Source organism: Cyanistes caeruleus, chromosome 3, assembly GCF_971803275.1.
Source record: "Cyanistes caeruleus chromosome 3, bCyaCae1.hap1.1, whole genome shotgun sequence".
Classification (NCBI taxonomy): domain Eukaryota; kingdom Metazoa; phylum Chordata; class Aves; order Passeriformes; family Paridae; genus Cyanistes; species Cyanistes caeruleus.
Window position 1 is genome coordinate 13,129,566 of NC_141703.1, and position 25,551 is coordinate 13,155,116.

The 25,551-nt window shown below is 52.3% G+C and overlaps 2 protein-coding genes and 2 long non-coding RNA genes across 9 annotated transcripts in view; 1 reads left to right on the forward strand and 3 right to left on the reverse strand.

Annotated features, from left to right (window-relative positions):
* Positions 1 to 1,036: 1,036 nt before the first annotated feature.
* LOC111922909 (uncharacterized) lies at positions 1,037 to 13,117 on the reverse strand. 2 transcript variants are annotated; one of them, XR_015284126.1, is made up of 3 exons: positions 13,036 to 13,117; positions 4,170 to 4,273; positions 1,037 to 1,675 (listed from the first exon to the last, which is right to left on the reverse strand). It is a non-coding gene; the product is annotated as an uncharacterized LOC111922909 (long non-coding RNA). The 2 variants fall into 2 exon arrangements; XR_002860799.2 differs by lacking the exon at positions 13,036 to 13,117 and adding an exon at positions 4,525 to 5,389.
* Positions 7,586 to 15,477, forward strand: ARX (aristaless related homeobox). 2 transcript variants are annotated; one of them, XM_086879845.1, is made up of 6 exons: positions 7,586 to 7,886; positions 8,957 to 9,677; positions 10,936 to 10,981; positions 12,916 to 12,985; positions 13,070 to 13,244; positions 14,178 to 15,477. In XM_086879845.1, exons 1-6 carry the CDS (start codon positions 7,694 to 7,696, stop codon positions 14,416 to 14,418), a joined length of 1,446 nt encoding a protein of 481 aa, XP_086735971.1. In that variant the 5' UTR covers positions 7,586 to 7,693; the 3' UTR covers positions 14,419 to 15,477. The 2 variants fall into 2 exon arrangements, with proteins under 2 accessions (XP_086735971.1, XP_086735970.1); XM_086879844.1 differs by having other exon boundaries at positions 12,916 to 13,244.
* Positions 15,478 to 16,872: 1,395 nt separating this feature from the next.
* LOC147653961 (uncharacterized) lies at positions 16,873 to 19,196 on the reverse strand. Its single transcript, XR_015284128.1, has 2 exons — positions 19,124 to 19,196; positions 16,873 to 17,915 (listed from the first exon to the last, which is right to left on the reverse strand). It is a non-coding gene; the product is annotated as an uncharacterized LOC147653961 (long non-coding RNA).
* A 62-nt stretch (positions 19,197 to 19,258) lies between these two features.
* The window catches only part of POLA1 (DNA polymerase alpha 1, catalytic subunit), a 194,555-nt gene continuing 188,262 nt past the window's right edge, over positions 19,259 to 25,551 (reverse strand). For 2 of the 4 annotated variants that reach the window (XM_086879853.1, XM_086879846.1), the window contains exon 37: positions 19,259 to 20,528. In XM_086879853.1, the coding sequence (XP_086735979.1) occupies positions 20,356 to 20,528 (173 nt within the window). In that variant the 3' untranslated portion in view covers positions 19,259 to 20,355. The remainder of the gene's footprint in view (positions 20,529 to 25,551) is intronic. The other 2 variants (XM_086879848.1, XM_086879847.1) reach the window with 1 other exon arrangement.

Genomic DNA, 25,551 nt, shown 5'->3' on the forward strand with positions numbered 1-25,551 from the left:
GTGCAGTTTGGGAGATCTCTGGTCTGTGTTGCTCTCAGTGGTGTAAACCTGGGTCACAGCAGGTTCATTCATACCACAGCACTTACACAACACAGTTTATATCCAGAACACATCCCCTTCCTACAGAGCACGACAGAGTACTCTGAATCTTGCACTAAAGGAGATGCAGAATGTTAAACAGATAAACACGGATGCTATATCAGAATAGATCCTTTAGCTATCTAGCAGCATTCAGCCTTGAATGATAGCAGGGATGCTCCATATAAAGGGGCCAACACAAAAAAAAAAGCCATGAGAAGCACTGACGGACAGCCACTGAAGTATTTGCTCCATGCATCCACCAGCATCAGCCTGTTCCTAGGAAAAATTCCCATTCCTTTCTGTGAAATGCAGGTTTTTCTTTACCAAGAACATATTTTTAAATCTTTATGAGATAGTGGTGCCCCTCAATGACAGCCAGATGCAATGGTGCCCATAGATGTAGGAAATAGCAATAATAAATACGGTTTTAAGGTTAGATTTTTTGAGCAGAATGGTCCAACCAAGCTTCACAGACAGTTTGATCTCTCTTCCCTCTATTATTCTATTTCACTTCAGCCATGCTTCTGGATTAAAACACCCTGATCTTTTGGATAATATCTCCTGAGCAATGAAATGCCAGACCAGCACCGATTCGTGCCCTTCCCCGGATCGTTCTGATTCCCGCTCTGCCCCTGTGCGGCTGCATTCACTGAAATAGAACACAGCACCACATGAAGGTCACGCCGGAGATAGTCAAAGAGGGTGCAACATTGTCCTTTGCTCATCGAACGCTCATTTGAATTTTTAATGGCTTTGCTTTTCAGCTGCGTTCACACCCCCTCTGCAGTGAGTTGAGCGATCGCGTTTCAGTGGTCCGAGTGCCTGTGAAAAGCCCGGCCTGAGGTTGCCCACGGAGGGGCTGAGGAAGCCCAGCTGTTGCATTCACACACACTCACACACTCACACCCTATTTGCACAACCGGGGTGTTGCTGGCGCAACAGGCGGGCAAAGCAGTCGATACCAGGAGGTTTATTTGCCCAAGTACAGCTAAACAGCGGAAACCATTTGCAGGCAAGCCCTTCTGTTATTCATTTAAAGGAACCACTGGAGCATTTTAGATAAATACATTTGAGAAAACAATGCTCTTGCTCATGGATATTCCACACGCAGGAGAAGAGAATACGTTTGACAAATAAATTATTTGTTATGAAGCCTTTGCTCAGTTCTAGTCAGCACATACAAAAGAAAATAACACAGAAGGTATAACGTTAAATAAGCCTATGATCATATTTTTAAATTTTTTAGACCACTGCACCTTGATGCATTAATAATTTCACTGAGTTTCTAAGGCTTACTTGTGACAAAGCAACTTGGGATTTTATTCATGGATTTTCTAGGGTCAGAAGATCCAGATTTCACTCCATCACCCAGTCTCCTGTAAGATTCAGTCACAGGGGCTGTAGGACACAGAGCTCCACGTAGTTCTTCTTATATTTAGACAAAACATTTACATTAGTTGAAAATATGTCTTCTGGAAAAGGGGTGGTCTTGATTTAAATCCACACAGTGCTAGGAAATCCATCTCCTTGCAGAAACATCACTGCAGTCAGCAGGGACAGCCAGGGCTTGTGGAGGTGTGGGAAGGCTGAGGTCCTGGGAAAAGGACATACATGTTAGTGGGAGAGAAAAAAAAGTGAAAGGCAGGAGCTTCCTAAGTAAATCTAAAAGACTAGAAAAGGCCTTTGAGAGACTCTGAGGACCCAAGATGACAATGGGATGGGATGGGATGGGATGGGATGGGATGGGATGGGATGGGATGGCAAAATAGAGGCAGTATTGATGGCATCCCAGTCTCAACCAGCAAACTGCCAGCCCTGACAGGATTTCATGAAGCCAAGCACTTAGGAACAAAAAAACAAAGCAAACCAGAAAGAGAGCTGTGATGTACCAATAAGGCCAGTGACCTGGGGACCATGGCATGCCAGCAAAGGACACACACACCTCTGTCCCCAGTGGCAAACCTGAGGCAGAAATGAGAGGAAGGCACATGGTCTCCAGGAGGGAGAGCTGGCTGTGGAGGGTTGTACTGCCAAGCTGTGTGCCCAGATCTGTTTTCTCAAATGATTTTCAGGAGTACTGGTCTGATGACCAGGCTCAAGGGATAAGTAAGTTAAATACAGTAACTAAATCTAACAGAATTATGGTGGGTGACAGCATTACTCAGAGACATCACTGCAGACCTGTTCTGTCTCATGGCTGTGCAAAAAAGGGTCAACCCAAAAATGAGCTGGGAATGCTTCTGGAGCATGGACCAGAGGAGAAGTTTTGCTTTACCAGATACAGAAAAACAGCAGAAGATAAGTAAAGATGAGACACATTCACCTAAATTAACTGCTGTCCTCTGTCTGTAGTGAAACCTATGTTAACAGAAGGATAAACTAATTTATTAAAAAATAATGACAGCTGAATAAAAAATAATTGAGAAAATACTTTTTTAAAATTAGATCTGTGGAATGTGGCCCAGATTTTGCCTACACATAGACATGGGCTAAATGCGAAGTTTATGAATAATTATTCTTGAGTCACCATTACTGCTGATATCAAACCTCTGTCCAGATGCCAATCATTACTGAAATTGCTCCCTGAGCTTGCACTGAAACCAAAGTGAGCGACAAAAGCTGGGGCTGCTTTCACAGGCAGAAAAGTGTGGCACTGCAAGTCGCCAGACAGTCCAGCTAACTGTGACCTGCACTGACACCTGGTGCACAGGGCTCTCCCAGCTCACCCCGTGGGCAGGTGGTGCAGCCTCACATCCAGGGGAATAGGCTGAAAACTGGTGAAAATGGTGATGTGAGTCCAAAAAAAACAATACTTGCAAAATGATCTTTCTCTTGGATGTGAATTCAAATGTGCTGAAGTCAAACACCATTGTGCAAAGAGATTTTGGTGCAGTGGTGCCCTAGTGATAGCTGCTGGGTATGGATTAAATTGTCAACCTGCAATGATGGGATAAGTTATTTTACCTGAAATGAAAAGGCTGTTAAGCCATTGAACGTTTTGAGGTGTATTCAGGTGACCAGTGACTTTTCAAAGCCCCAAGGGACACAAAGATACTGGTTCTCCCACAGCTGTCTGATCTCGGCTCTAGGGGATGTGCAGCTGTTCTGAGATCCCACAAGACTGTCTGTAGGGTATTAGCCTAGATTTTTAAAGTGTTTCACAAGACTCTACCAGAAGAATTGGGTAGTTCTGGTAGTTGAGATCAAGGGCAACCACCCATCTCCACAGAACTGTGCCAAGTCAAGGCTGTGTCCAGAGTGGGTTTCAGAACAGTACTCTCCATTAAGCTGAAAAATAGATCGTGAATATGGATTGAACTAAAGCACTGTGAGGCTCACAAGGGGAATCATGTGCCACTTCATGACATCTAAACGGCATCATACATTTCTACACTGTCCAGTGACAGCGGTACCAAGGCATCCTGCCTTCCCTAATGCCCAGATGTACTGCTTTTGTTCACAGGACCATAATCCTGAACACTTGGCGGGGGAGAGAGAGGGGGCTGTACTGGGGGAAGGAATGAGACTAAATCACATCTCTTGAAGACCAGTGGTCCCCTGTGTTTCACTCTCCCGCGCGCTCGGGTGTGGGGCGCTTCAGACTCTGACGTTCTCTGTGGCTCACCCTGGGTTACCCGGGAGCTGTGGATCCCACAGCACAGAGCCAGGGGGAGCACGGGGCCAGGGCGCCAAGCACGTCGAGGAACGGGGAGGAAACTACAACGGAGAGCTGAGAAGGCAGGCAGAGGAAATACAGTTTCTGTACCTCCTTACAGACAGCTTTTACACAAGCCTTTTTTTTCTGCATAGACAGTGATAAATCAAATTGTGATATCTATAGTATATAGTGATAAATCAGGATTTTTAAGTAGTTGTTATCGTTTTCTTCTCCATTGCAAAGAGAGTTAAAAATAAACAAGAAGCAGCTCGTGTGAAAAGCCTGGGGATGGGCTGCGTCCGCCGCTGCAGCTCCACCCATGCGCAGGGCTGGCAGGGAGCGGGAACCCACCGGAGGGGTTCCCGACTTCAGCAGCTTCTAACGAGGGTTGTGGGATGCTCCGGGGACGGGATGGGTACAAACTGCTCACGGATTAAAAGCTGCCGTGTGCTCAGTCGGTGGGTCACAACTTTGTGTCGCCGGTGGCCGCCGCAGTGAGGGCAAATCCTCCCCAGCCGAGGCTGACGCTGTTCCCTGCGAGGTGAAAACAATTTCTCTCTTAGTCTTGAACCGATCCTGCACGTTCCCAAGCACAACGTCTGAAACAGAGATTAGCCCTGTCTCCGCCCTAAGATCAAACACCTTTCCCGAAGCCTGACAGCGAACTGCCATTTTGTAGCCACGTCTCCTCCCAAGGATGGTTTGTGGGGGGAGCGGTCCCAACGACGGGGCTCTGTGTAACGGGAAAGAAAGATGAACAGGGGAAAACAGTAACAAATTCAAACCTCATTGGAAGCGCCGTCCCTGGGCCGGCTGGGCAGGTCCGGGAGAAGGGGGGATGCTGGTGATGCAGCGGACAGCCGTCGGGCCGCGGTCACCGTGCCCCGCTGCGCGGCCAGGCGGAGCAGCGCCGACAGCCGCGGCTCTGCCCCACGCCTCCAAGCGAAGCGGGACGGGCGTCGCCCCCGCCGGGGCCGCCCGCTCGCAGGGGAGACGGCGGGGGCAGCCCGGGCCGTCCCTCCGGGGCGCACGGCCCTCGCCCTTGCGGTGGGAACGGGTGGTTTACAGAGAGGGCGGCAGCGGCGGTCCCGGCACCGTCAGCGCTCCGACCGCTCCTTCCCGGCAGGGCCCGAGTGCAGCCGGGCGCGGGAGGTGCGGAGGCCGGTCCCTGGGGAGAAACTCATCGCGGAGGCCCCGGCTGCGAGGAGCCGCAGCGGATATTGTTCTGGCAGTGGCAGCCGAGGGTGTTAATGTAGGCTGGCTGGAGTGAAAAGAGGAAAATATTTCCGTTTGTGCCCTCCTGCCTCTCTCAGCACTGGCTGTCAGTCCCCGGGCTTGTTATCCGTACAAGGTATCAGTTTGTTTGGCTGAGCTCAGCAAGGTTTTCTTCTCCGAGCAGAACTATAATTGCTATAATTCTACTGTATCATTTGGATCATTGCAGTATTGTTGTTTTCTCTCTCTCGTTCTCTCCCTGTAACACTGCCATAAAGCGCTCCAGTGTTAAATTAGCAGGTTGCAGGGGGAAGGGAAGAAAAGAAGGCGAGAGAGAGACCATAAATGACTAAAAGTTTGTTTAAAAAAATAAATAAAGCAACAAAGTGACTTGGCAAAGGAGAGCTGGCATCGCAAACAATTTTTGCCTGCGAACTGGAGTACTGCGGACCCGCCCCGCTCCCTGGGCCGGCCGGGGCCGCGTTTCCTCCGGCAGGGCCTGCCGGGGCGCCGGAAAGCGAGACAGGGGAGGCCCCCCGCTCGGACCCGGACACAGGGGGACGAGGGACCGGGGCGGGAAAGGAGTGAAAACAAGCTGCACACGGCTGCAAGGCCGCAGCAGGGCTCCCTGCGCTCCGCGCGTCTCCGACAGCCTCGAGCTCCCTCCCGCAGCAGCCCCGGCTCGCACCGCCGGAGGGTCTCGGCGCTGCTGAAGCCCCCGCAGATGCCGTGCCGAAGGTCCCCCGTGCCCTCCGGCTGTCGCCTGTGCCGCACCGAGTTCGGGTGCCCCCACCTCGGGCAAGCAGCGCGGCAGCTCTGCCCGTCCCTGCTCTGCCACTCGCAGTGTCGCGGCTCTCCCGCACCGGCTTGGCCGGCGCTCCGCAAGACAGCGAAGGGAAGGCAGATGCGGGCCGGCCTCCCCGGCTGCCGGAGCGCCGCTCCTGGCCCGGTGGTACCCGCGGCTCCGTGCAGCTTCTCCCGGGCAAGCCCCGGCAGGGAAGCCCGGTGGGAAAGTCCCGGCGGAGCCGCGCGGCACGGCCAGGGCGACAGCAAGTGGCGGCAGTCCTTCTGCTCGCCGAGCTTCGCCAAGGGCACCCCGAGGTCTTCCTGCCTTTTTTTTGTTGTTGTTGTTTGTAGGTTGATTTGGGATTTGGGGAGGATCTTTTTTAGTCACTGGGTTAATGAACTAATTACCACTCGTGCCGGGGTTGGCAAAAGCTCCTTAGAGATGAGCACCGACGGCAAACGGCAGCTCTGCGTACCCGGCCCAGGAGCACCCAAAGCCGGGCCGCTTTGGGGCCGCCCCGCTGGGCATCACGGGTCCCGCGGCAGCGCACGTCGGGGCGCTTCCCCCGGCATCGCCCCGGCCTGCGGATCGGGGGGAAACGAGGAGGGATGACTGAGGGGTAGGAGCCCAGAGGGGCCCCACTCCCAAGGAGGGGGCGACTTTGACGATGTTTGTCTCCGCGCACGCACCTTTACAGCTTGGAAGTGTGTGCGTGTGCGCACACGGGCGTGGACACAGCCACAGCGGCGTTGAGCCCACGCCAGCACGGACACACGCACGCACTTGCTTTTCTTTTCTCTTAATTCTCTTTGGTTAATTAAAAGACGTCAGTTCCGCACGGGAATTGTGGCATAAACAGGGAAAATGGGGCTGTCCCCGCTTCGGTGCTCGGGGCTGGGCATCACCCGAACGAGAGGACGCTGTGTTTGTGGTGACCGGGAGCAGTTTCTCCGACGTGTTTGTGCTTGCGTGAATCCGGGATCAGGAGCGCACACGTCAGGGGGGACAGGCAGCTGCACAGTGCCCATCAAAACTGAGCCCAAACTGACCAGACAGGGAGCCTAAACTTGTGACCGCCCAACAGAGAAGGGGAAGGAGAAACCATAAAAACCGTCAGATGACTTCTGGCTCCGAAGCGGCGTAGAAAGCGCCGGCGGAGGGGAGATACGTGTGCGGATCAAGGCGGAGGCTGTCAGGGCAGGGAGGGAGGGCTGCCGGACAGCACCGCACCGGGCTGCGGGCCCTGCCCTCCCCGGGGGAAGCTGTTCCTGGCTCCCGCACTCCGCTGGGTCGGGCCCCGCCGCGCCGTCGCCGCTGCAGGCGCTGCGCAGGTGTTGTCACAGAAAGCCCCGAGCGCGGACGCCGCATTTCAAACCCCGGCGGCGAGCGCGGCCCGGCCCGGCACCGCTCCGGGCGGGCGGGCGGGAGCCGCCCGCGGGAAAACACGGCGCGGATCCCCCGGCGCCGCCCACGCCAGCCCGCCCGGGCATTGCCGGGGGCTAGTGAAAGGGCGGGCGGGGAGCGGGCCGCCGTCGGGGCGGTGGGGTGAGGACGGGGCAAGGCGTGCCGCGGGAACTCCAACGCCGCCCATCCCGGACGCCCCCGACGGCTCTCCCGAGCGGGTCCGCGCCGCCTGCCGCCCCCACGGAGCGGGGGCGGAGCGCGGCGGGAGGGGCGGGGCGGGGGGCAGCGCGGCGACTCGGGGCGGGCGCCGATCCGGGTCGATCCGAGCCGGGCTTTGCCGGGCGCCGTCTGTCGGCGGCCGCCCGGCCTCCGGCGGGAGCCAATCAGGGGGCGGCTGCCCGCACGTGGAGCCGAGGGGACTCAAGAGCGCCGCGGCCGCCGCTCACTCCCCCCGTGACGGGCGTCCCGGCGGCACCGGGCAGCGCCGCGGGGGCGTCCGCGCCGCCGCTCCCGCCCCGGCCCCACGGCTCGGCCCCGCTGCCGCCGCCATGAGCGGCCCCTACCCGGAGGAGAGCTGCGCCGAGCGCCCCGAGTGCAAAAGTAAATCGCCAACTTTGCTGTCCTCCTACTGCATCGACAGCATCCTGGGCCGGCGGAGTCCCTGCAAGGTGCGGCTGCTCGGTACCGCGCCCACCCTGCCCGCCATCGCCGCCCGCCCCGACACCGACAAGGCCGCGCAAGGTAAGCCCCGCCGTCCCATCCCGCTCGTCCCGTCCCTTTTCCCCGGCATCGGGCAGGCCCGGCTGTGTGTTCCCCATTCCCTGCACTGCCTGCGGCTCGGTCCCGGCCCCGTTCCCCGTCTGCACCGCACGGCCGGGCACCGTTTCCCGTTATCCCGTTACCGTGCTCGATAGCGGCTGCCGTGCTGCCAGGAAGCGCGGCCGGAGCCGTGCCCGGAATTCGCCACAATTCTTTCCCTGGGGATCGGGTACCGTCGCTTTAGGCTCTTCTTGCTTTCGATATAGGTGTAATTTTTAAAAACAGAATAAATCGGTGCAAGACGTGATCTGTGTGTGGGGAAAGCCTCGCCCGTTCGCATTAAGCCTGTAATAGGTCTCGGCGAGCGAGCTGGGGCCGCGCCTGGCAGCAGCCAGGGCGGTGATAACGGGCCGCCGGCAGCCGCCACCCCCGGCCCCAAGTTGGGAGCAGCCCCCTCCGGAGCCGCGGGGAGCCCGGATGGGCAGCTCCCATGGGCGGCCTCGCTCCCGCTTTTCCCGGCGTACACCGGCGGGCGGGATTCTTTCCTCCAAAACAAAAACCAGACTTGGGTGGGGGGGGGGGAAGATTACAGGAGGGGGGAACGAACAAAAAAAAAAAAAGCCAGCGGAGGAATCCCGGACCACCGGACGGGCGCAGTGGGACAAACGCTGCCCCGCCATGTGGGATGGGGTCCGGCGCTGACCGCTGTCGGAGACGTGCCGGCGCCGGCGGGAGCCGACAGAGCCCCCGCAGCCTGTCCCGGCCCTGACCGGACCGCTGGGCCGGGCTCAGCGGCCGGGAGCGATTTCTTCCCAGGCTGGGAGCCGCGGCGCGGGCCAGGGCCGGCCTGAGGGACGGGGTAGGGGGTGGAAAATAGTGCACGAAGGATGCCTGAGGGACTGGGCTCTTGCCCTGGACTCTATTCGCGCAGATCCAACTGACCGTGTCTCTCCTTCTCTTCTCCTTTCTTTCTTTCCTCCGCACCCTTCTCCCGCCACGCCTGCCCTCTCCGTCCGACTGTTGCGGCCGTCTACGCCACTTTCATGGCTCAGGGTCCCCTAAGGGCAGTCCCCCCTTCGAGCCGGCCGAGCTTCACCTTCCCCCCAAACTGCGCCGGCTCTACGGGCCGGGCGGGGGCCGGCTGCTGCCGCCGCGGGCGGCGGGGCCGCGCGGGGACCGGCCGGAGGGACGACCGGAGGGGGGCGCGGGCCCCGTGCCCGCCGCCGCCCCGTGGGACACGCTGAAGATCAGCCAGGCGCCCCAGGTCAGCATCAGCCGCAGCAAAAGCTACCGTGAAAACGCGCCCTTCGTGGCGCCGCCGCCCGCCCGGGACGAGCTGGGCAGCCCCGCCGCGCACGTCGAGGAACGGCCGGGCCCTGCCGCGCCGGCCGCGGAGGAGGAAGAGGAGGAAGAGGACGAAGAGATGCTGGAGGAGGACGAAGACGAGGAGGAAGAGGAGCTGGAGGACGAGGAGGAGGAGGAGCTGCTAGGCGAGGACGGCGGGGGGCTGCTGAAGGATGCCCGCCGGGCCGCCACCGCGGCCCCCGGGGCGGAGGGCGGGGATCTGTCCCCCAAGGAGGAGCTGCTGCTGCACCCCGAGGACGGCGAAGGCAAGGACGGCGAGGAGAGCGTCTGCCTCTCGGCCGGCAGCGACTCCGAGGAGGGGCTGCTCAAGAGGAAGCAACGCCGCTATCGTACCACCTTCACTAGCTACCAGCTGGAGGAGCTGGAGAGGGCCTTCCAGAAAACACACTACCCCGACGTCTTCACCAGGTACCGGCGCCGGGGCCCCGGCCGAGCGCGGAGTGAGCGAACCCCAGGGAGACGGGACGGGGCCGCAGTGTGCTGTACGCCCGCTTCCAAGCCGCCCCCGGCGGTGAATCCTGCCTCGGGCACCCCCGGGCTGGGAAGAGACGGGGAACAGGGCCGGGCTCAGGGGGGACCCAGGGCCGGCACAGCCCGGGCAGGCCCGCCTTGAGGCCGCCGGGGACTATTTTTATCCGCTACCCACCCCTGCCCTCCCCGCGGCCGCGCCGGGATCGGTTACGCGCTGCTCGTGGGCTGGAGCCCGGCCCGGGGAAGCCCCGGCAGCAGCAAAGATCAAAGCGCCGCTGCCTAAAAATACCGGCCCGGCACGTCGGGGCCTCTCGGTGTTCGGAGTTGCCCCCAGAGAGCCCGGCGGGGCCCAGCCCGGCTCTGTCCGCACTTTCGGGGGTATTTTCCCGTTGAAAATGGGAGCTCGGTGGTGGCAGGTCTGGCTAGCGCCTGGCAGGGAGAGAGGCAGAGCCGCCAGCCCTCTCGCACTGATCGAAAACTGCAGCTCTCCCCTCCCGCCTTAAGGCTAGAGGAGGATCGAGGCCCCAGAATCGCACTTTTCGATCACGAAGACCCTCCCGGTTTCTCGTTTGTTTTGCCCGGGGTGTCGGGGCCGGGGCCGGCGTCGGAACAGGAGTGTTCACGGGGGCTTTTTTTTCCCTGGATCTCGGAGCCGCGCATCGCCCGCGGGGCTCCCCTGGGGGCACCGCCTGCCCCCGGCCCCGGGAGCGGCTGCCCGGGCTGTTTATGGACATGCCGCCCTTTTTTCGTTGGTGCTTTTACGGCTTTGGGTTTTGCTCCAGGGCTTTTCACGCCCCGAGGGCGCGGGGCTCCGGCCACGGCAGGATCCCAGTTATACTGGGAATGCTGCTCTCTAGGACACGGAGCTAATGAGCCATTTTCCAGTGCCTTAGTGTTTTTCCGATTTGCCTTAATTGTGGCAATGTGAACCTCCGCGTGGCTCCGAGCTTCCCGGCTGCTGTCCCGTACACGGCCGCTGCGGCTGGAACGGGCCGAATTTGGGGAGCGGCGGGGAGGGGATGCCAAAACCCCGGAGTCCCGAGAGGCGCCCAGCTCGGCGGCCCGGAGCCGGGCCGGGGGCGGCAACAGGCGCTGTCCGCCCGCGGCCCGGCCCCGCTCGCCTCGGGCACAGGGATTTCGGGCGCGGGCGACTCGAGGTGGCTCGGGCTTACGGCGGCGTCTGTGTCTCCCCTAGGGAGGAGCTGGCCATGAGGCTCGATCTGACAGAAGCCCGAGTGCAGGTGAGTGGCGGCGGCGGGACCGGGACCGGCGCTTCCCTCGGCGGCGCCCAGGGGAAGGGTGGCCCGGCCCTCCTCGGTGGCGCCCCCGGCCCCGCCGGGGCCGAGCTATCGGTTGACGAATCTCCGTGTGATTAAAACTCAGGGCTCCCGTTTCGGTTGTTAGAAACCCGCTCGGCCGCAAGTCGGGTATTTGGCTGCCATCAAATCTCCAATCGGGCTTCATAAAAGCCCACTTAGTGCTAGAACAAACAGGGCCATTTGAAGGCGAAATGTTGTTTGATTTCCTCTCTGCCTGCACAAGGAGCTGGCTAATGCTATTTGATTTCCCATTTTTGATAGCAATAAGCCTGCATTGATCTAATAGTGAGTGAGTGCAATGCTATTAAAGGTGTTTGCCGCCCCATACCAGAGTGCATTTCCCAACCCGGGTCTCATAACCAAAGAGACGATAAACATTGGGATGCCCTGATTGCCAACAGAAAACAGATGTCTCTGGGTTTGAAGCTGAGCAAATCACTTTACAGTTAAAATCGGGCGCTGATAAAGCATAATAAATTCCATATGGCTCATTTAATACACAACAGCTTCTTGCATTAGAGGGGCTAATGATGAGATTTGTCCCCTCCTTTCTGTTGACACATTTCTCCATTGTCAAACAGAGATGTGACAGCAAATCAGTATTTTCAGCTCAGGGGAACAAGTCGTGGGAAAGTTAAATAACTTTTTTAACAGAAAGACACCCCCTTTCTTTCTCCTCTATTCATGGCAGAAGATGTAATTAAGTGAATATGAATTATGAGAGTCCCTTCGTTTACCTTTGGGTGTACTCAGACTTATTAATTCAATAAGGGGGAATTGTAGTGAGGACAGCTTGCTAATTGAGTTTTAGCGAGGAGAGACGCTCCCTCCGTGCCAGGCTGTTGCCTTCTGCACGAACACAATGCCTCTTCATCGTGGGTACCCAGCTAGGCGTGCGCGGAGATCAATTCCCGCTGAACAACTGTACGGAGAGACTCGCAGCGCTGCTGCCTTTCTGCCTTCCCGGAAAGAAGGGTCTCATACTGAGCTTACAAAGCCGAACATAACAGGAAAAGCTCTGCCCACACCTGCCCTAAACGATTTACAAGTGTCTGTCTCTCAAAGTCTCTATCTGTAGGTGCGTGTGATGACCCCACACTTGGCTATTAAGGAAATATTTTATTTTCCTTTGAAACGTGGTTTATTTTCCTCTACCCCTCTCCTGCTTAAAGCAGTTTTATTTCATGACTTTTGCTTTGTGGGAGGGGGTAAAAGAGGGAAAGGACGGTAGTGCCATGGCATCCCAACTAACTTTCATAAAATAGATCTTAAAAGGGCAGCCTTGAAATCTATATTTGCTGCTTTGGTTGCCTCACAAATTATTTCTTCATTTCAGTTGTCAGTGAAATTACGACTTTTTTCCCCTCTCTTTAAATCTGATGGAAAAAAGTCTACGATTCCCAAACGATATAATTTGTAAACATGCCCTTTAACGAAAAAAAAAAAAAAAAAGTCGCGGTGTGGGTGTGAGTGCGGAATAATTCCCGCACAGTCCCCCTGGGAAATCGTATTGCCGCTGCTCCAGCGCTGCGGGAGCCGCCTCCCGCTCCGATATCTGCCCGCACCTCCAACCTGCCGCAAAGGTGTGCGGGGGTGTTGAATTGCTGTGCCCCTCCGGGAGCCAGGGCCCGCGACAGGGCCTGGGGTGTCACCGAAAGCCGTGGGTCGGCACAGCCCGGGGCTCAGCGCGGCACTCGCCACACGTGGGCCCCGCGGGCCGGCCCCTTTTGGGGTGATCCCGCTTCGGGGGCGGCGGAGGAGCGGTCGCCGTGGGGCCGGTGCGGGGCTCCTGTGGAGCTCGCCGCTCCGAGGGCGCGGGCAGGCGTATTAAAACCGGTTTTTCTTTTGGCTTTCAGGTATGGTTCCAGAACCGTAGGGCTAAGTGGCGGAAGAGGGAAAAGGCTGGGGCTCAGACACACCCCCCAGGTTTGCCTTTCCCTGGTCCCCTGTCAGCAACTCACCCCCTCAGTCCATACCTTGATGCTAGTCCTTTCCCTCCTCATCACCCAGCTCTAGACTCCGCCTGGACCGCCGCCGCAGCCGCGGCCGCCGCCTTCCCCAGCCTGCCGCCGCCGCCCCCCGGCTCCGCGGCGCTGCCCCCCGGCGGGACCCCTCTCGGCCTCGGCACCTTCCTGGGCGCGGCCGTGTTCCGCCACCCCGCCTTCATCAGCCCCGCCTTCGGCAGGTACCGCCAGCCACGCGCGCCCGGCACCGGGGGGTCCTGGGGCGGGGGCGCCGGGAAGCGCGTGAGGGGCCGCGCGCGCGGGGGGATCGGGGCCCCACGCGGGGCCCGCCGCGCGCGGCCGCCCCGCCGTTCGAACTTGGAGCGCCTGGCGGCCGCCGCCGATTGGGCGCCGCGCGGGTCACGTGCCGCCGCCGTGGCCGCTCATTGGGCGGGGGGGCTCCCCCGCGCGGCCGCGGGCTCCCCGTGGGGGCGGCCGGGCCGTGGCCGTCGCGGGGGCCCCGGGCGGGCCCGCGGGGCAGGGACGGGGCAGGGCCCCCGAGGGACAGGCCCGCGGAAAGCGGTGCTCCCACCCAGAAACGAAATCCTTGAATGGGTTTCCCTGCGTGCACGCGTGGCCTCTGCTTTGCTCGGGGCGGGGGCTGCTGGCATTTGGCCGTTCGGGATGAACGGAAGCCGAGACATCCCGGGAGCCGTGAGCCGCTCCAGCCGCGGGGGGAACGTCACGGACGGATTTTTAGTCGCGGCCACGAGTGGGGCTGAGCAGCTTGCACGGGTTTGCGTCGGGACGAGCTCCCCCGGGAGCCGCGGTCCGTCCTACGCTCCCGCGGGCGGAGAGTCCGCGGGCGAAGTGCGGGAAGCGCCGGGCGGCTCCGGCCGCGCTGCCGGCCCAGGACCGGGGGCCTCCCCCCGCTCTGTCGGGCGGCTGCAGCCCCCGGCCGCTGCCGCCCTGGCCGTGCCAACGGCGGACCGGGAGGACCAGGCTCAGCGATTTTTCCTCCCTTTCTCCTTCTCCCTCGAAAAAATCTTTTGCCGGGTATTTCCAGCAAGTCTCTGTCCCCTCGCGTCCGCGCTTGGCGGGAGGAGGCGAGCGGGGCCGTGCGGAGCCGGCGGTCCCCGGCGCGGCGGTGACGGCCGTCTCTGCTTCCTTTGCAGGCTCTTTTCCACCATGTCCCCCTTGGGCAGCGCCTCCAGCGCCGCGGCCCTTCTGCGGCAGCCGGCGCCGGCCGCCGAGGGCGCGGTGGGCTCGGCGGGGCTGGGGGACCCGGCCAGCGCCGCCGCCGACCGGCGGGCATCCAGCATCGCCGCCCTGCGGCTGAAGGCCAAGGAACACGCCGCCCAGCTCACCCAGCTCAACATCCTCCCCGGGAACAGCACGGGGAAAGAGGTGTGCTAAGGCACGGCTGCCGTCCGCGGCGGGCGGGTTAGGTGGGTTTTTTTTAGGGGGGAGAGAAAAAAGAGAGAGGGAGAGGAGAGTAAATACGCGAATCAATAAAGGTCACCTCAAACAGCACGAATCAAGACCAAACGGGGGGAAAAATAATGATGATTTTTTAAAAAAAGAGGACCAGCAGCTGAGACTGTAATAGGTTCTCAAGTTAGGAACTTGGAGAAAGCAAATGCCTCTCGCATCAGCCCTCACACGCGTGAAACGACACTTAAAACCTCCTGAATAAGTCACTCCTTGGCTGGCACATTTCTTCAATGTACGATGTGTCCATTTCCTCTGTGAACATTAGGGGAGAGAAAAAACAAAAAACAAAAAAACAAAAAAAAAAAAGCCCTAATAAAAGTTATTATATATTAGCATTTCGTACACTAAATATTTTTCCTTCTGTTTATCTGGCAAGAAAAAAAAAAAAAACGAAATAGAATTGTAATTAAGAAAGTGAAAAACTAAAAAAAATAAACAAACAATAGAGAAGCTAAGAGGGGGGAAAGCTACCCACATCTTCTTAAAATAACATCCTAGGATGTTAAGTTGGTCATTTAGAAGCGCTGGAGAACTATTTTACATGTTGCAACGAGCTGCATATGCTAACCAAGGATGCTGCCAGTGCAGACTGAAAGTAAATTTGATGCTGTAAGATAACCAGTGCACTTAGGGGAAAGGGTATATCTTTTTCTTGTTATATTCTTTATCACTACACCAACCAAGGTTTTTATATCAAACCAAAGGGAAATACACTGCTAGAATATGGACTGTTTAAGTCACTAAACTGTGATTATTGATTCTGTACATACCATTGTTATAAAAAAAGAACAGAGCTTTGTATATTTGAAAAGTTATAAAACAATTGCACTCAGTGTAGTGTTGTAAAAGTTTGTCATTCTGTAGATTCTTACTGTGTTGTAGATATAATAGGGTTCCTAGACAAATATTTATGTACAAACTCTTTATTTAACTTATTAACTGTAGAGGTTTCTGAAACCCTCAAGAGGCGATGGTACAGTACTTTTTCGTGTAATGTCGTTATTGTTAACACTTTTCCTTGCTATCCGGTGGAGAAGTGCCACGTTCAGAAAATAAACAAAAATATATGTTTAACAAAAAACAAAAAACAAAGCAAAACAAACAAACAAACCAAAAAAACCGGGATCAAAAGGAAAAGCAAAAAGCCCGGTCCTTGCGGGGGCTGCGGGTACAGCTGCCGCGCTGCGGGCGGCCGGGGCCGGGGCGGCCGGAGCCGAGCCCCGCCAGCCTCAGCTCCGGGACCCTCCCGCGGGGTCTGGGTGGGCGCGGGGCCCTCGAGTGGGGCGGCGGCCAGAGCTCGGGCGTGCCGGGGGAGCAAGGTGCCGGCAGCCCCGTTTGCGAGGGGATTCGCGGATCGCGAGGTCGGGTGGGGCACCCACTGCCGTCCTTGTCCGCCTCTGTTCGGGTACCGGGGCGTGTCCCCTCAGCTCCCCAGGCAGGGGTGCTCTGGGGTCGCTCCTGGTGCCAGCGAGCCCAGAGCGCGGGGAGCCGCCCCACGCTCCCCGGACTCGCCGGGCGGGGACGAGGCAGCCCCAGGCTCCGCCGCTGCCCAAAGTCAGGGCGGGGGAGAAATTCTGGAATTTTGGGGAACGCTTGGTCGCCCCCCGCACCTTTGGGGTCACAGAAGTTTCTCTGCTCCTGCCCCTTCGTTCTCCTCGAAGTGAACTTCCGTTTCTTCCCTCTTCCTTTATTACCCCCTGGGTGGTTTTCTTCTCATCTTGTTGTTGTTCTTGTTATTTTTCCTTCTCTGCTTTTTTTTTTTTTTTTTGGGGGGGGGGTGAGGGTTGTTTGGTTGGTTCGTTTTTTTGTGGGGGAGACCCAGCGATCCCCTCTGCCTCTTCCACGGAGCAGGGGCCGAAATGCGGGGAGCCCCCCGGCCAAGCCCCGGGGCCCTTCCCCCGCCGTGATGGCTCCTGGTCCGCCCCGGCCAAGCCCCGGCCCCGGACGGGCCGTCGGAGCGCTGGGGTGCGGGCATCTTTTTTGGGGTGATTCGGTCTAGTCGCGGCAGCGCTCCACAACGGCGGGCTGGGACCGGAGAAGAGCCCACGGGCACACCGAGGGGGCCCGGCCCGGCGGGAGACTCCGGCTCCGGGAGGCAGCGGCCGGGAAGCGCCGCTGGAGCGAGCACCGCGCGTGGGAGCCCGCCGAGACCCTTCCCCCAGCTCCCCCTCCACTCACGGCGTTTCATATCCCACACCCCCGACCCTGCCCGCCCCCAGCCGTATTTTTAAGTTCTAAAAACCCACCATAGGCGCGAAAAAAAAATTTATGGGAAAAATAAGGTTTGTTCCTTGGACGTTATTAACAGTGAAGCCTGAAATATACATTTTTGCCTCAAAGAAAAGGGAATCATTATCAAGCCATTAGGCATTAAGAAATGTCATTCAGTCATTTTTATTCATTCTGCTGAAATCTTCGTAAAAGCCCGAATCATACTTCTGCAAGCAGCAATTTTGTTAATCCAGGGGGTTATTACTCTGGTCCCTTATTAGGATCTATACTGCTGCCAAGCAATCCTATAACCTTCTCAAAAGAAGTTTACCTCCGTGTTATAAAACCAGTAGTGGTATTTATACTGTGCAATAATTAGTGTATTACCTGAATCCGCTAACAGGTTCATTTTATCTCCGCACAAAACCCCTGGTCTGCTTATAGAAAGCTTGTGCCTCCTTTGGTGCTGTTAAAGTGGTGAAAGAGTGAATGAAGGCTGGTAGCACTTTCTCCTTTCGCCGTGCCTTAATTCCCATCTCTTTTTGCTCTCATCCAATTAGTGCAGTGTATTAAGCGGTTTATCATCTCATAGTCAGCTATTGAGAGAAACAAGGCGAACACTTTGCAATAGAGCCTGCTCTCCTTTGACACCCTCAGGTACTTACATATTCCACTGTGCTATGAATAATAGAGGAAGAATAGAGCGCTAATTCCCTCATCAAAGAATGCCTTGTCTGCTGCTTTGCTCAACAACACCATTCTGATCAAAAGAAAAGCAATAAAGCTTAGCATAACAAAACGAAACCTACTTATTAGCTTAGTGGTTAAATTAATGCAGAGCCGCTGCTATTCAAAACCAAGGTTTGAAAACAGCCTCCAACAACCTGATAATGCTGCCTTCGGGATGAAGGAATTTTAATCTGAAATTTGAAGCTGGCACAGATGAGTTAATCTATTAAACTGCTATAAGGAGGGTGCGGGAGAACTATTCAATTAAGGCACATTTAAGGTGCCCTGCAGTAGACGGGGATGGATTCGAAGGGGAAGATGTGCTCCGCTTCGGCCTTAGAAAACTGCCTTTGGCGGCGAAAAGAGGGATTTTGGCACAGCAGCAACCGTGTTTGCGGATGGGAATTCTTTTTCACATCGCATATGTCATCAGCGAAACCTGGCCACCGGCTTCATATATCAACACTCCTCTTCCCCAACTGCAAATAAATACAAATAAACACAAACCTTAATTTTAACAGCACGGGGTGGGGGAGGGGGATATGAGGAGGAAAAGGAAGGGAAGGCGATTCAGGCCAGACCAGCCTCAGAATGCAAACCTCCGAACTTCAGTCTTTCCCAAATTATTTACAGCGCAGCATTTACCAGCTCCATTTAATATTAAATGCTATAAAGATGATTTTGCATTTCCCAGCCTTTCTGAGGGGCCAAGACGAGGCACTGTGCCCAGAGTTGATTAGAGAGGGAGAGGGGAGGGGGGAAAAAAAATCCGGTTTTTACTCCTTGCCAAGACTTCAGCTCTGATCTGACCAGCTTTGCTGAGAGGAATCAAAAAAAGCCTCCATTTGGGGTAAAAGCCCTCATTTCCCATCCTCAACCTGCCTGGACTGTGGATGGCCGGGGTGGCAGGGGCTCCGGGGCTGTGCCACTCATGGCTCCTCCGCCTCGGTGTGTGCGGGGAACAGCCCCTCGCAGGGCCACTCTGTGCTGCTGCACCCTACACAGTCATTCCACAACACTCTCATTTAATCTAAACATCCCTAAACTTGCAAATTAACAGGCTCTTCAGCTGTAATTATACAGATACATACAAGTGCCACAAGGTCAGGTTATGCCATATCTATCCATTTTATTTGTATACCTAATGTTTGGAGGAGAAAGTCACACTTTTCACATTCCTGAGGCGTTCTACCCAGTTAATCCTAGTAGTAACTTCATAATCCTAATTGGGCCAGACACAAAAAATCTAAAAATCCCTGCATGAAATTACAAGAAACCAGAATCTTTTGAAGTTCTGCAACTTCAGTACATCATCTTGGCAGCAACACCTTCTCTTCCAAGACAAGACTCCAAATAAAGTCTGTTTTACAGTATTAACCCAACTAAACATATTGGAAGGATCAATAGCTCACCAGGGTGGGACAACACCTGCACAACACCAGAGACTGCACAGGTTCCATTTCTCACTGTAGTGATTCCATGTGAGCAGAAATGAAAGGGTTTAGTTCCAAAAGTTGCTAGGAAGATTACTGTGCATTTAGGCATATTCAAACTGACACTACCCATACTGACACACAGCCTCTTCCAAATGCTACTCTGGGGACAAATGAATGTCATAAAATACTCTGAACACAAACAGACACATGTATCCCTCCTGTACCAAACATGTTCATGCTGATCCTCTTACTTTTTCTTCAAGCTTCCTTTGGCTGTTCATCCTAAAAACAGACACACAAGCAATTCTGTAAGACCAGGAAAAGTCCAGAGCAATATGACCTAACATAGACTATTTTCAACCATCAAACCATAGAATCAAGTTCTCTTTTACTAGAAAACTTTATTTTTATTCAAGTGTGAAAAAACTTTACATTTTATACTGTTCAAAATTTAAAAGCCATTTTTTATAACCTTACATTAATATATCACATTGCAAACTTAACAGTGAACAGAGTACAACAATATTTTGTGTACAAAAGCATGTACCCAAATTTATTCTCTTGTCATATCTGCTTGTCATTTTATTAGAAGTAAATGAAAAATACATTTGTTTGTAAAAACTGTAAAACCTCCAACACGGTAATTATTACAGAACAGTAACTATGATTTGCTGCTTACCATTCCCCTGTTATTGGTTACAATGCCATCCCAAAAATATTTTTCCCTATCGATTGCTTACTTTCAAATACTTTGAAATGAAACACATTTATATCCGCTGTATGTGTGAAATGGGTTTTGTTCATGGGCATGTCTTTACATCCACACAGAAATTTTCAACGTTGCAAAATACTATGCTTAAAGATGCTTGGAAAGACTCCTAATAAAAAGATGGTCCCTATTTTTAGCACCTCCAGGTTTCAGTCGTTCCTGAATGAATTTCAAAGTAAAGCATCCCTACCTCTTTTCAGAAGGTAATAGGACATTTAAATGCATTTAGGTTTAGTATTGTTTTTAATTGGTATGTTTATGATCAGGAAGAAGATAAACCGTGAAAAGGCAAAACATTAGTGCTCCTACTGAGACCTCTACTAACCTCTCTTCCTGAGAGCACCTCTAGTAAATACCCTGGAGCAAAGTCTAGGATCACTTACATTCCAGCAACTCTCACTGGGAATTATCCAATTAAAGCAGCAATTCCCCCACCCCCTTTTCCCTCATCGGTCTAAATACACAACAAAAAATATTGCAAAAATCAACTACTCCATATTTTAATAACCCTGATTTCTCAATGAAGACAGGAAGATAAAAAACACCTTGAATACTTCATATCCATGAGAATCATACATCCTGTTTTCATCTCCCATTTTTCCTCCTCCAAAGAGACAAAATTATTAAAACATCATTGTACATACTGAAATAAAGTATCACTGAAGAGATCATTACTGATAAACAAGGGGCTAACCTCCCTCCATTTTTAATCAATCATTGTCTTTCAGTACTGGAGTCTCCCACAGATCTTCCTATACTGACAGTGAAGAGTTTGCCGAGGTTCACTTCTGAGTAGGCACTCATGGACAGGCATTTGTCTACAGTGCTCTTCAGTCTTTTGTAGGCCTCAGAGATTTCCCTCCTGACTGGCTTCTTCTTCAAATACTCTAGAAGAACAAAGGGCAAAAACCCAGAAAACAGAGAGGGATTAAATGACCAGAAAAAGACAGGATTTTTGCATTCATTAGACTGTGAATCAAGGCATTTTAAAACGAGGTGAATGTTGTAGTTAGCAAAGAGCACATTTGTGGCAAGCTCTCCCATGTTCTGCTGCATTCCCTGCATTCCCTGTCTTTCCTACATGAGTTGGTGAGGGGCAGTGGTGAACCTTGGCCATGGAGCCAAGGCTGAAGCTTCCTCACCCCCACCAGCACAGGAGCAGTGGAAAAACTGGCAAGAACCACCCTTAGTCCAGTTCTGTCATCTAGCTGGAGTGACATGAGGGTTCACTAAGCCACAGCAGAGAAAGTAAGCAATAGCTGGGCTGGCTCTGAAAGGATCTCATTTAAAGGGGGCAGGTGCCTTAACTTAGTGAGAACTATCCAGAGTCCCCAGGGGCTGGAAGCAGGGAGAGATTCTGCCCCAGGGTGGCTTCAGAAGTGAAGATCACAATTCATGTCCATTCATGTCCTTCATCCCTGCTGTAACTACTGGCACTGGCCACAACCTGGGACAGACTTATTACCAGTCTTGTGTGTTCTCAAATGCACCTTGTATGCAGGATGGGAACTGCAATCCTCAACACTATGGAGGCATTGGAAGGAAAAGGGAAGTAGAAGAAACAGGGGAAATTCCATGCTAGATTACCCTGAAATGGAGAGATCCCCAGTATCTCAAACAGGAGATGTCAGGTTCACCTGACACATGAATGAAGAGGCTCCCAAAGACTTGGTAAGAGATGTCTGGAAGACAAGACATTTACTCACCTGTACCTTTATGTGTGTGCCAAGTCATGTGCATGAGTCTGTACATATTTCAGCAGCAAAGACCAAGCTGTTCTATTTCTGTTAGGGCTTTTTTTGTTAAATTTTATGCCATTAAAAACAAACAAACAAACCACCCAAGGGATTATGTTTGGGTAATTGTAAGCTGTGGACAAAGACTAGAAGAGCAGAATATTCCACTACTCCATTATACAGCAATACCAAGTAGATGCAGATCTGGTGCCAGTTGTGCTATTTTCCGACCAACTCCACATTCTAGAAACACCAGCTCCTAGTCAAAAGCCTGTTCCTGCAGCTACACCTTGCAACACTGGAGAGCACACACACTGCAAAACAAGGTGCCCTCCCAGGCAGCTTCCCTGCTTTTAGACTAGAGGGACTCCAGGTCCAGCAGAACTAGGAGAGCACAGCACAGGTACTCACAGGTCAAGATCTGAAGCCACTGAGGTGCAGGGTAAAACATCTGTCTGGTGAGCAACCAACACCATCCTTCTATTGTTCATTAGCTTTGCCTGAAAGCTGTTGCCTCACTTCTCCCTGATACCATCACAGCACTCCTTGTCCTTTGAATAAGTAACAGAGCAGCCTCCATCTCTAACAATTTTTACTCTACAGCATGAGTTGATGAAAAACCAAGTGTCTCTAAAAACAGTGGAGTTTATTTAAGAAAAGGTTTTCAGGGAGAGGGACACTCTGCTTTTTTGAGTCTTATCTGTATAAGGGATGAAATGACTCCTTTTTTTGACAGCTCACCTCTGTGATGTGACTGAGATGAAGGTGTCCCATCAGACACAGCTTCATTTCAGCAGCCAAGTCAAGGACTGCTACATGAGAAGATGGCAGGGATGGGAAGTATGGTGACAGAAAAAGCTATTACAATTTTGAGGTTTGTGACTTTCTTCTCCCTGAGGATTTACAAATATTTCTGCAGAGCCTCAGATGTTGTAGTATGAGCTCAGCAGACTAGCTCTGGATATAATACAAACAGCAATGTTTGACTGAGAAATTGCCACCTGCTTAGGTTTTCCGTGTTATTCACAAAGTTCCACTGAAGTCAACTGCTTTGCATGAAGCTATCAACTCTTTAAAAATTAAATTAAAATTTAAATTAACGATGCCTGAGTAAGTGAATACATTGATTAAAAACACTTTGATAAACACCTTTCATGCATTGTTGTGAAGAAGTTATGTCTTGTGCTGTCACATTCAGTTCTGTATCTGGGCAGTAAGCAGAGGAAGATACCTTGTTGAAGACACCACATTTTTACTGTTACACAGACAGTAATGACTAAAAGTCTATTAGCAGAATTGAATTTTCTTTGAACTACAACTCCAATACAATAAAAGCTTGATTATGTGAATCTGCTCATTAGCAGGCTGAAGTCACTATGGCATAAACACATTTAACGATTCTGAAACTATTTAGATATAGGGTTAAATTAAACAAACCTTGAAAATTGTCTTAACCACATCCATAAAAACACCAATCCCACTTTGCCACAAATTGAGCTCTAACGTGTTTATGTATTTTCAAGATTAATGATACAGTAAGTTCACTTGCAACTGCTCATATTAGCCAAACCACGCTCTTTATACCAAGGAACTGTGGAAAATACCATCCTTACACCTCAAAACTAGGCCAAAATAGTTTAAAGCTTCCTGGAGCTCAGGAGGGACCAAGGTAAAATACATCAATGCGAACAGCTGGCACATGTGAACAGAGTAGGAAGGCACATTAATCATTAGAACATTGAGGCAAACAATACACCAGGGCTGAGAGTAGGGAACAGAAATACAGGCCCATGTACAGCTCCAATTCAGGCCTCAGGGCTCCAGCCATCCCACTAACAGAGCTCCCAGCTCCCCCCAACATTAAATCTAACTCCAATTATATGCAATAACCTTCCTGACAGTATGCTTCAAACATTTCTTAGATGCAATTACCCTTGTAGAGGCAGGCAGGAAAGGGTGGACTGAAAAAAAGGAGAAATATGAGGGGCCTCGTTGAAGTAATGAGGCCAATTTTAAGTTTCAATTATAAGAGAATGGGAGCCGGGAGCTCCAGGAGGAGAGGCAGGCAGGGCTGTGTCTGCAGCACCATGCATTTGAATGACACAAGTGCATCTGATGACTGGGGAGAAGAGATTTAAAGAACTGTAGTAATACAGAGCAGGGGGAGATGAGAGAGGACACAGCTCCTGATGTGTTTACCTCCTTTGCTGATGGGATATTGACTTTTCCCACCAGGTTGGTTAGAAAGGGGACTATTTACGCTGCCACACAGCAGAGTAAGAATGACAACCAGCATCACTCTGTGCTCCTCTGAGTAAAAGACAACTGTGACCGTTGTATATCACACAGACAGTCAATACCTTTGAGTTACCACACCATCCAACTTAGAGATGCATATAAGAGCTCTTACTTTCTTCCTAAATGAGAATTTAATCAATAACATGCCTAAGGCCTTCTGAAAACTAAGCTATACAAACTGACTGAAATTGCCTTTTAGTACTCACATTCTGAAATAGTTCTATATCCATTATCACCCCATCATTGTTTCAGCAACATCCAAGTTCAGTGGCAATGAGCAATCTTTTAGGATGACCACTGCTGCAGAATGTATACATAGCTGTACATAATGAGGTATATTTATACACATGCAGAGCATAAAAAAGACACTATCAAAACAAATATAAAAGTTAAAAATGCAATTATTTTAATAGAAATAAATAAAGAAGATGTGTTTCTGACTGTATACAAGTAAAATTCAGGTACTGTATTTTCTGAAGTTAGTAAATCACTGACTCTGGTAGATATTACAGAATTATACCACCAAGCATGCAGGTAATCCCTCCTTCCACTTCCCAGCATAACTGCTCCCTCCTTCCCTTCACAAAACACAGTCTCAACTTCTGGATATCCCTGTCAAATTCAGCACTCCATCCAAATCCTTGTTTAGCTACCTAGGTACAATTTTATTCTATTAAGGAAATAAAAAAATAAAAAAAAAATTAAAATTTAATGGTTCCTGAAATCCATTTACCCATGCTGCTGTTCAGATGTTGGAAGCAAGGATGAAAATATCTGGAGGTTATCTATACCCGACTGCTTGTCTTCCATTTAATGCAATTTCTCTTAATTTCCATTAAAATGATGCTGAGTAACCTGATAGCCACGATCAAGAACTCTAATTCTTGGATTCCCTAAAATGTGGCTAAGTGAAAATCTTCTGTCTTTTTTTCCTCCTGATCAGACAACCAAACTGTGTCATATTATTAAACTCTCTCCCTGTTATTCTGTTGATAACCTGCTCTTCAGAGTAAGATCACATTCCTCTGTATTTGTGTGTGTAATCTGCACCAGATACATGAGATACAACATAGCTGCCTATGAGCATAGTGCAAAAATGTTGGTTTGTCTAGGAACGCACAAAACCCCCTGCAGAGTATCATTTATGTAAAGCATCATGTCTCTATCACACTTTTATTTAAGGAGTTAAAGAACATACTAAATTAGCTCCTAAATTTTTTACATCGCCTACTGGTTATTGTATTTTAATTACAGCAAGCGTAGACACACAGGCAGCAGTCTCTGTTCCAAATATCTGTGTTTCATTTATTTCTGTGCAAAGGTAGCAAACAACAGTCAGTCATAATTGGTTCTGTCAGATGTTTTACAGTCAGTCATAATTGTCTCTGTCTAGAGGTGTGTCAATTTACTGCAAGTTAAATAAATATTCTGTCTATTATGATATCAGGTTATGTAAGCCATTTTTTTTTAATTGCATGGGTTCCCCTTTCATAATCCACAGCACCCCTATTTATACTGTTAACCTTAACTTTGTCATTTATGGAATGTCAATGAAAAAAGTCAACAGCAATTTAACGAACAGACATGGAACACAGTTGCTTTTTTATTTCTAATTAAATACAATCAAATTCGGCTATAAAGCAATTAGATCATTTTGTCATGACACTGCTGTCCTCAAACATCTATCAACGATGCCAGTTCACTGGTCTAAAGAAGGAAATCTACAAACCCAAGTCTTAAATGAATCTTAAGTAAGTCTTAAGTCTTTTGCTGAAGAAAATAAACCTCACAAGCCATACCAAGTTCTAAACCACACAATCCTACAGAGTCAGAGTTGCTGTTGATGACAAGGGCCATGTTTCCCACCAAGATTGCC

Bases quoted from the DNA above. Each gene is read 5' to 3' on its own strand.
- ARX (XM_086879844.1), top strand. From the start codon at position 7,694: ATGAGCGGCCCCTACCCGGAGGAGAGCTGCGCCGAGCGCCCCGAGTGC. The intron at 7,887-8,956 runs GTAAGCCCCGCC...TTCATGGCTCAG, and splicing joins CACCGACAAGGCCGCGCAAG to GGTCCCCTAAGGGCAGTCCC. The intron at 9,678-10,935 runs GTACCGGCGCCG...TGTCTCCCCTAG, and splicing joins TACCCCGACGTCTTCACCAG to GGAGGAGCTGGCCATGAGGC.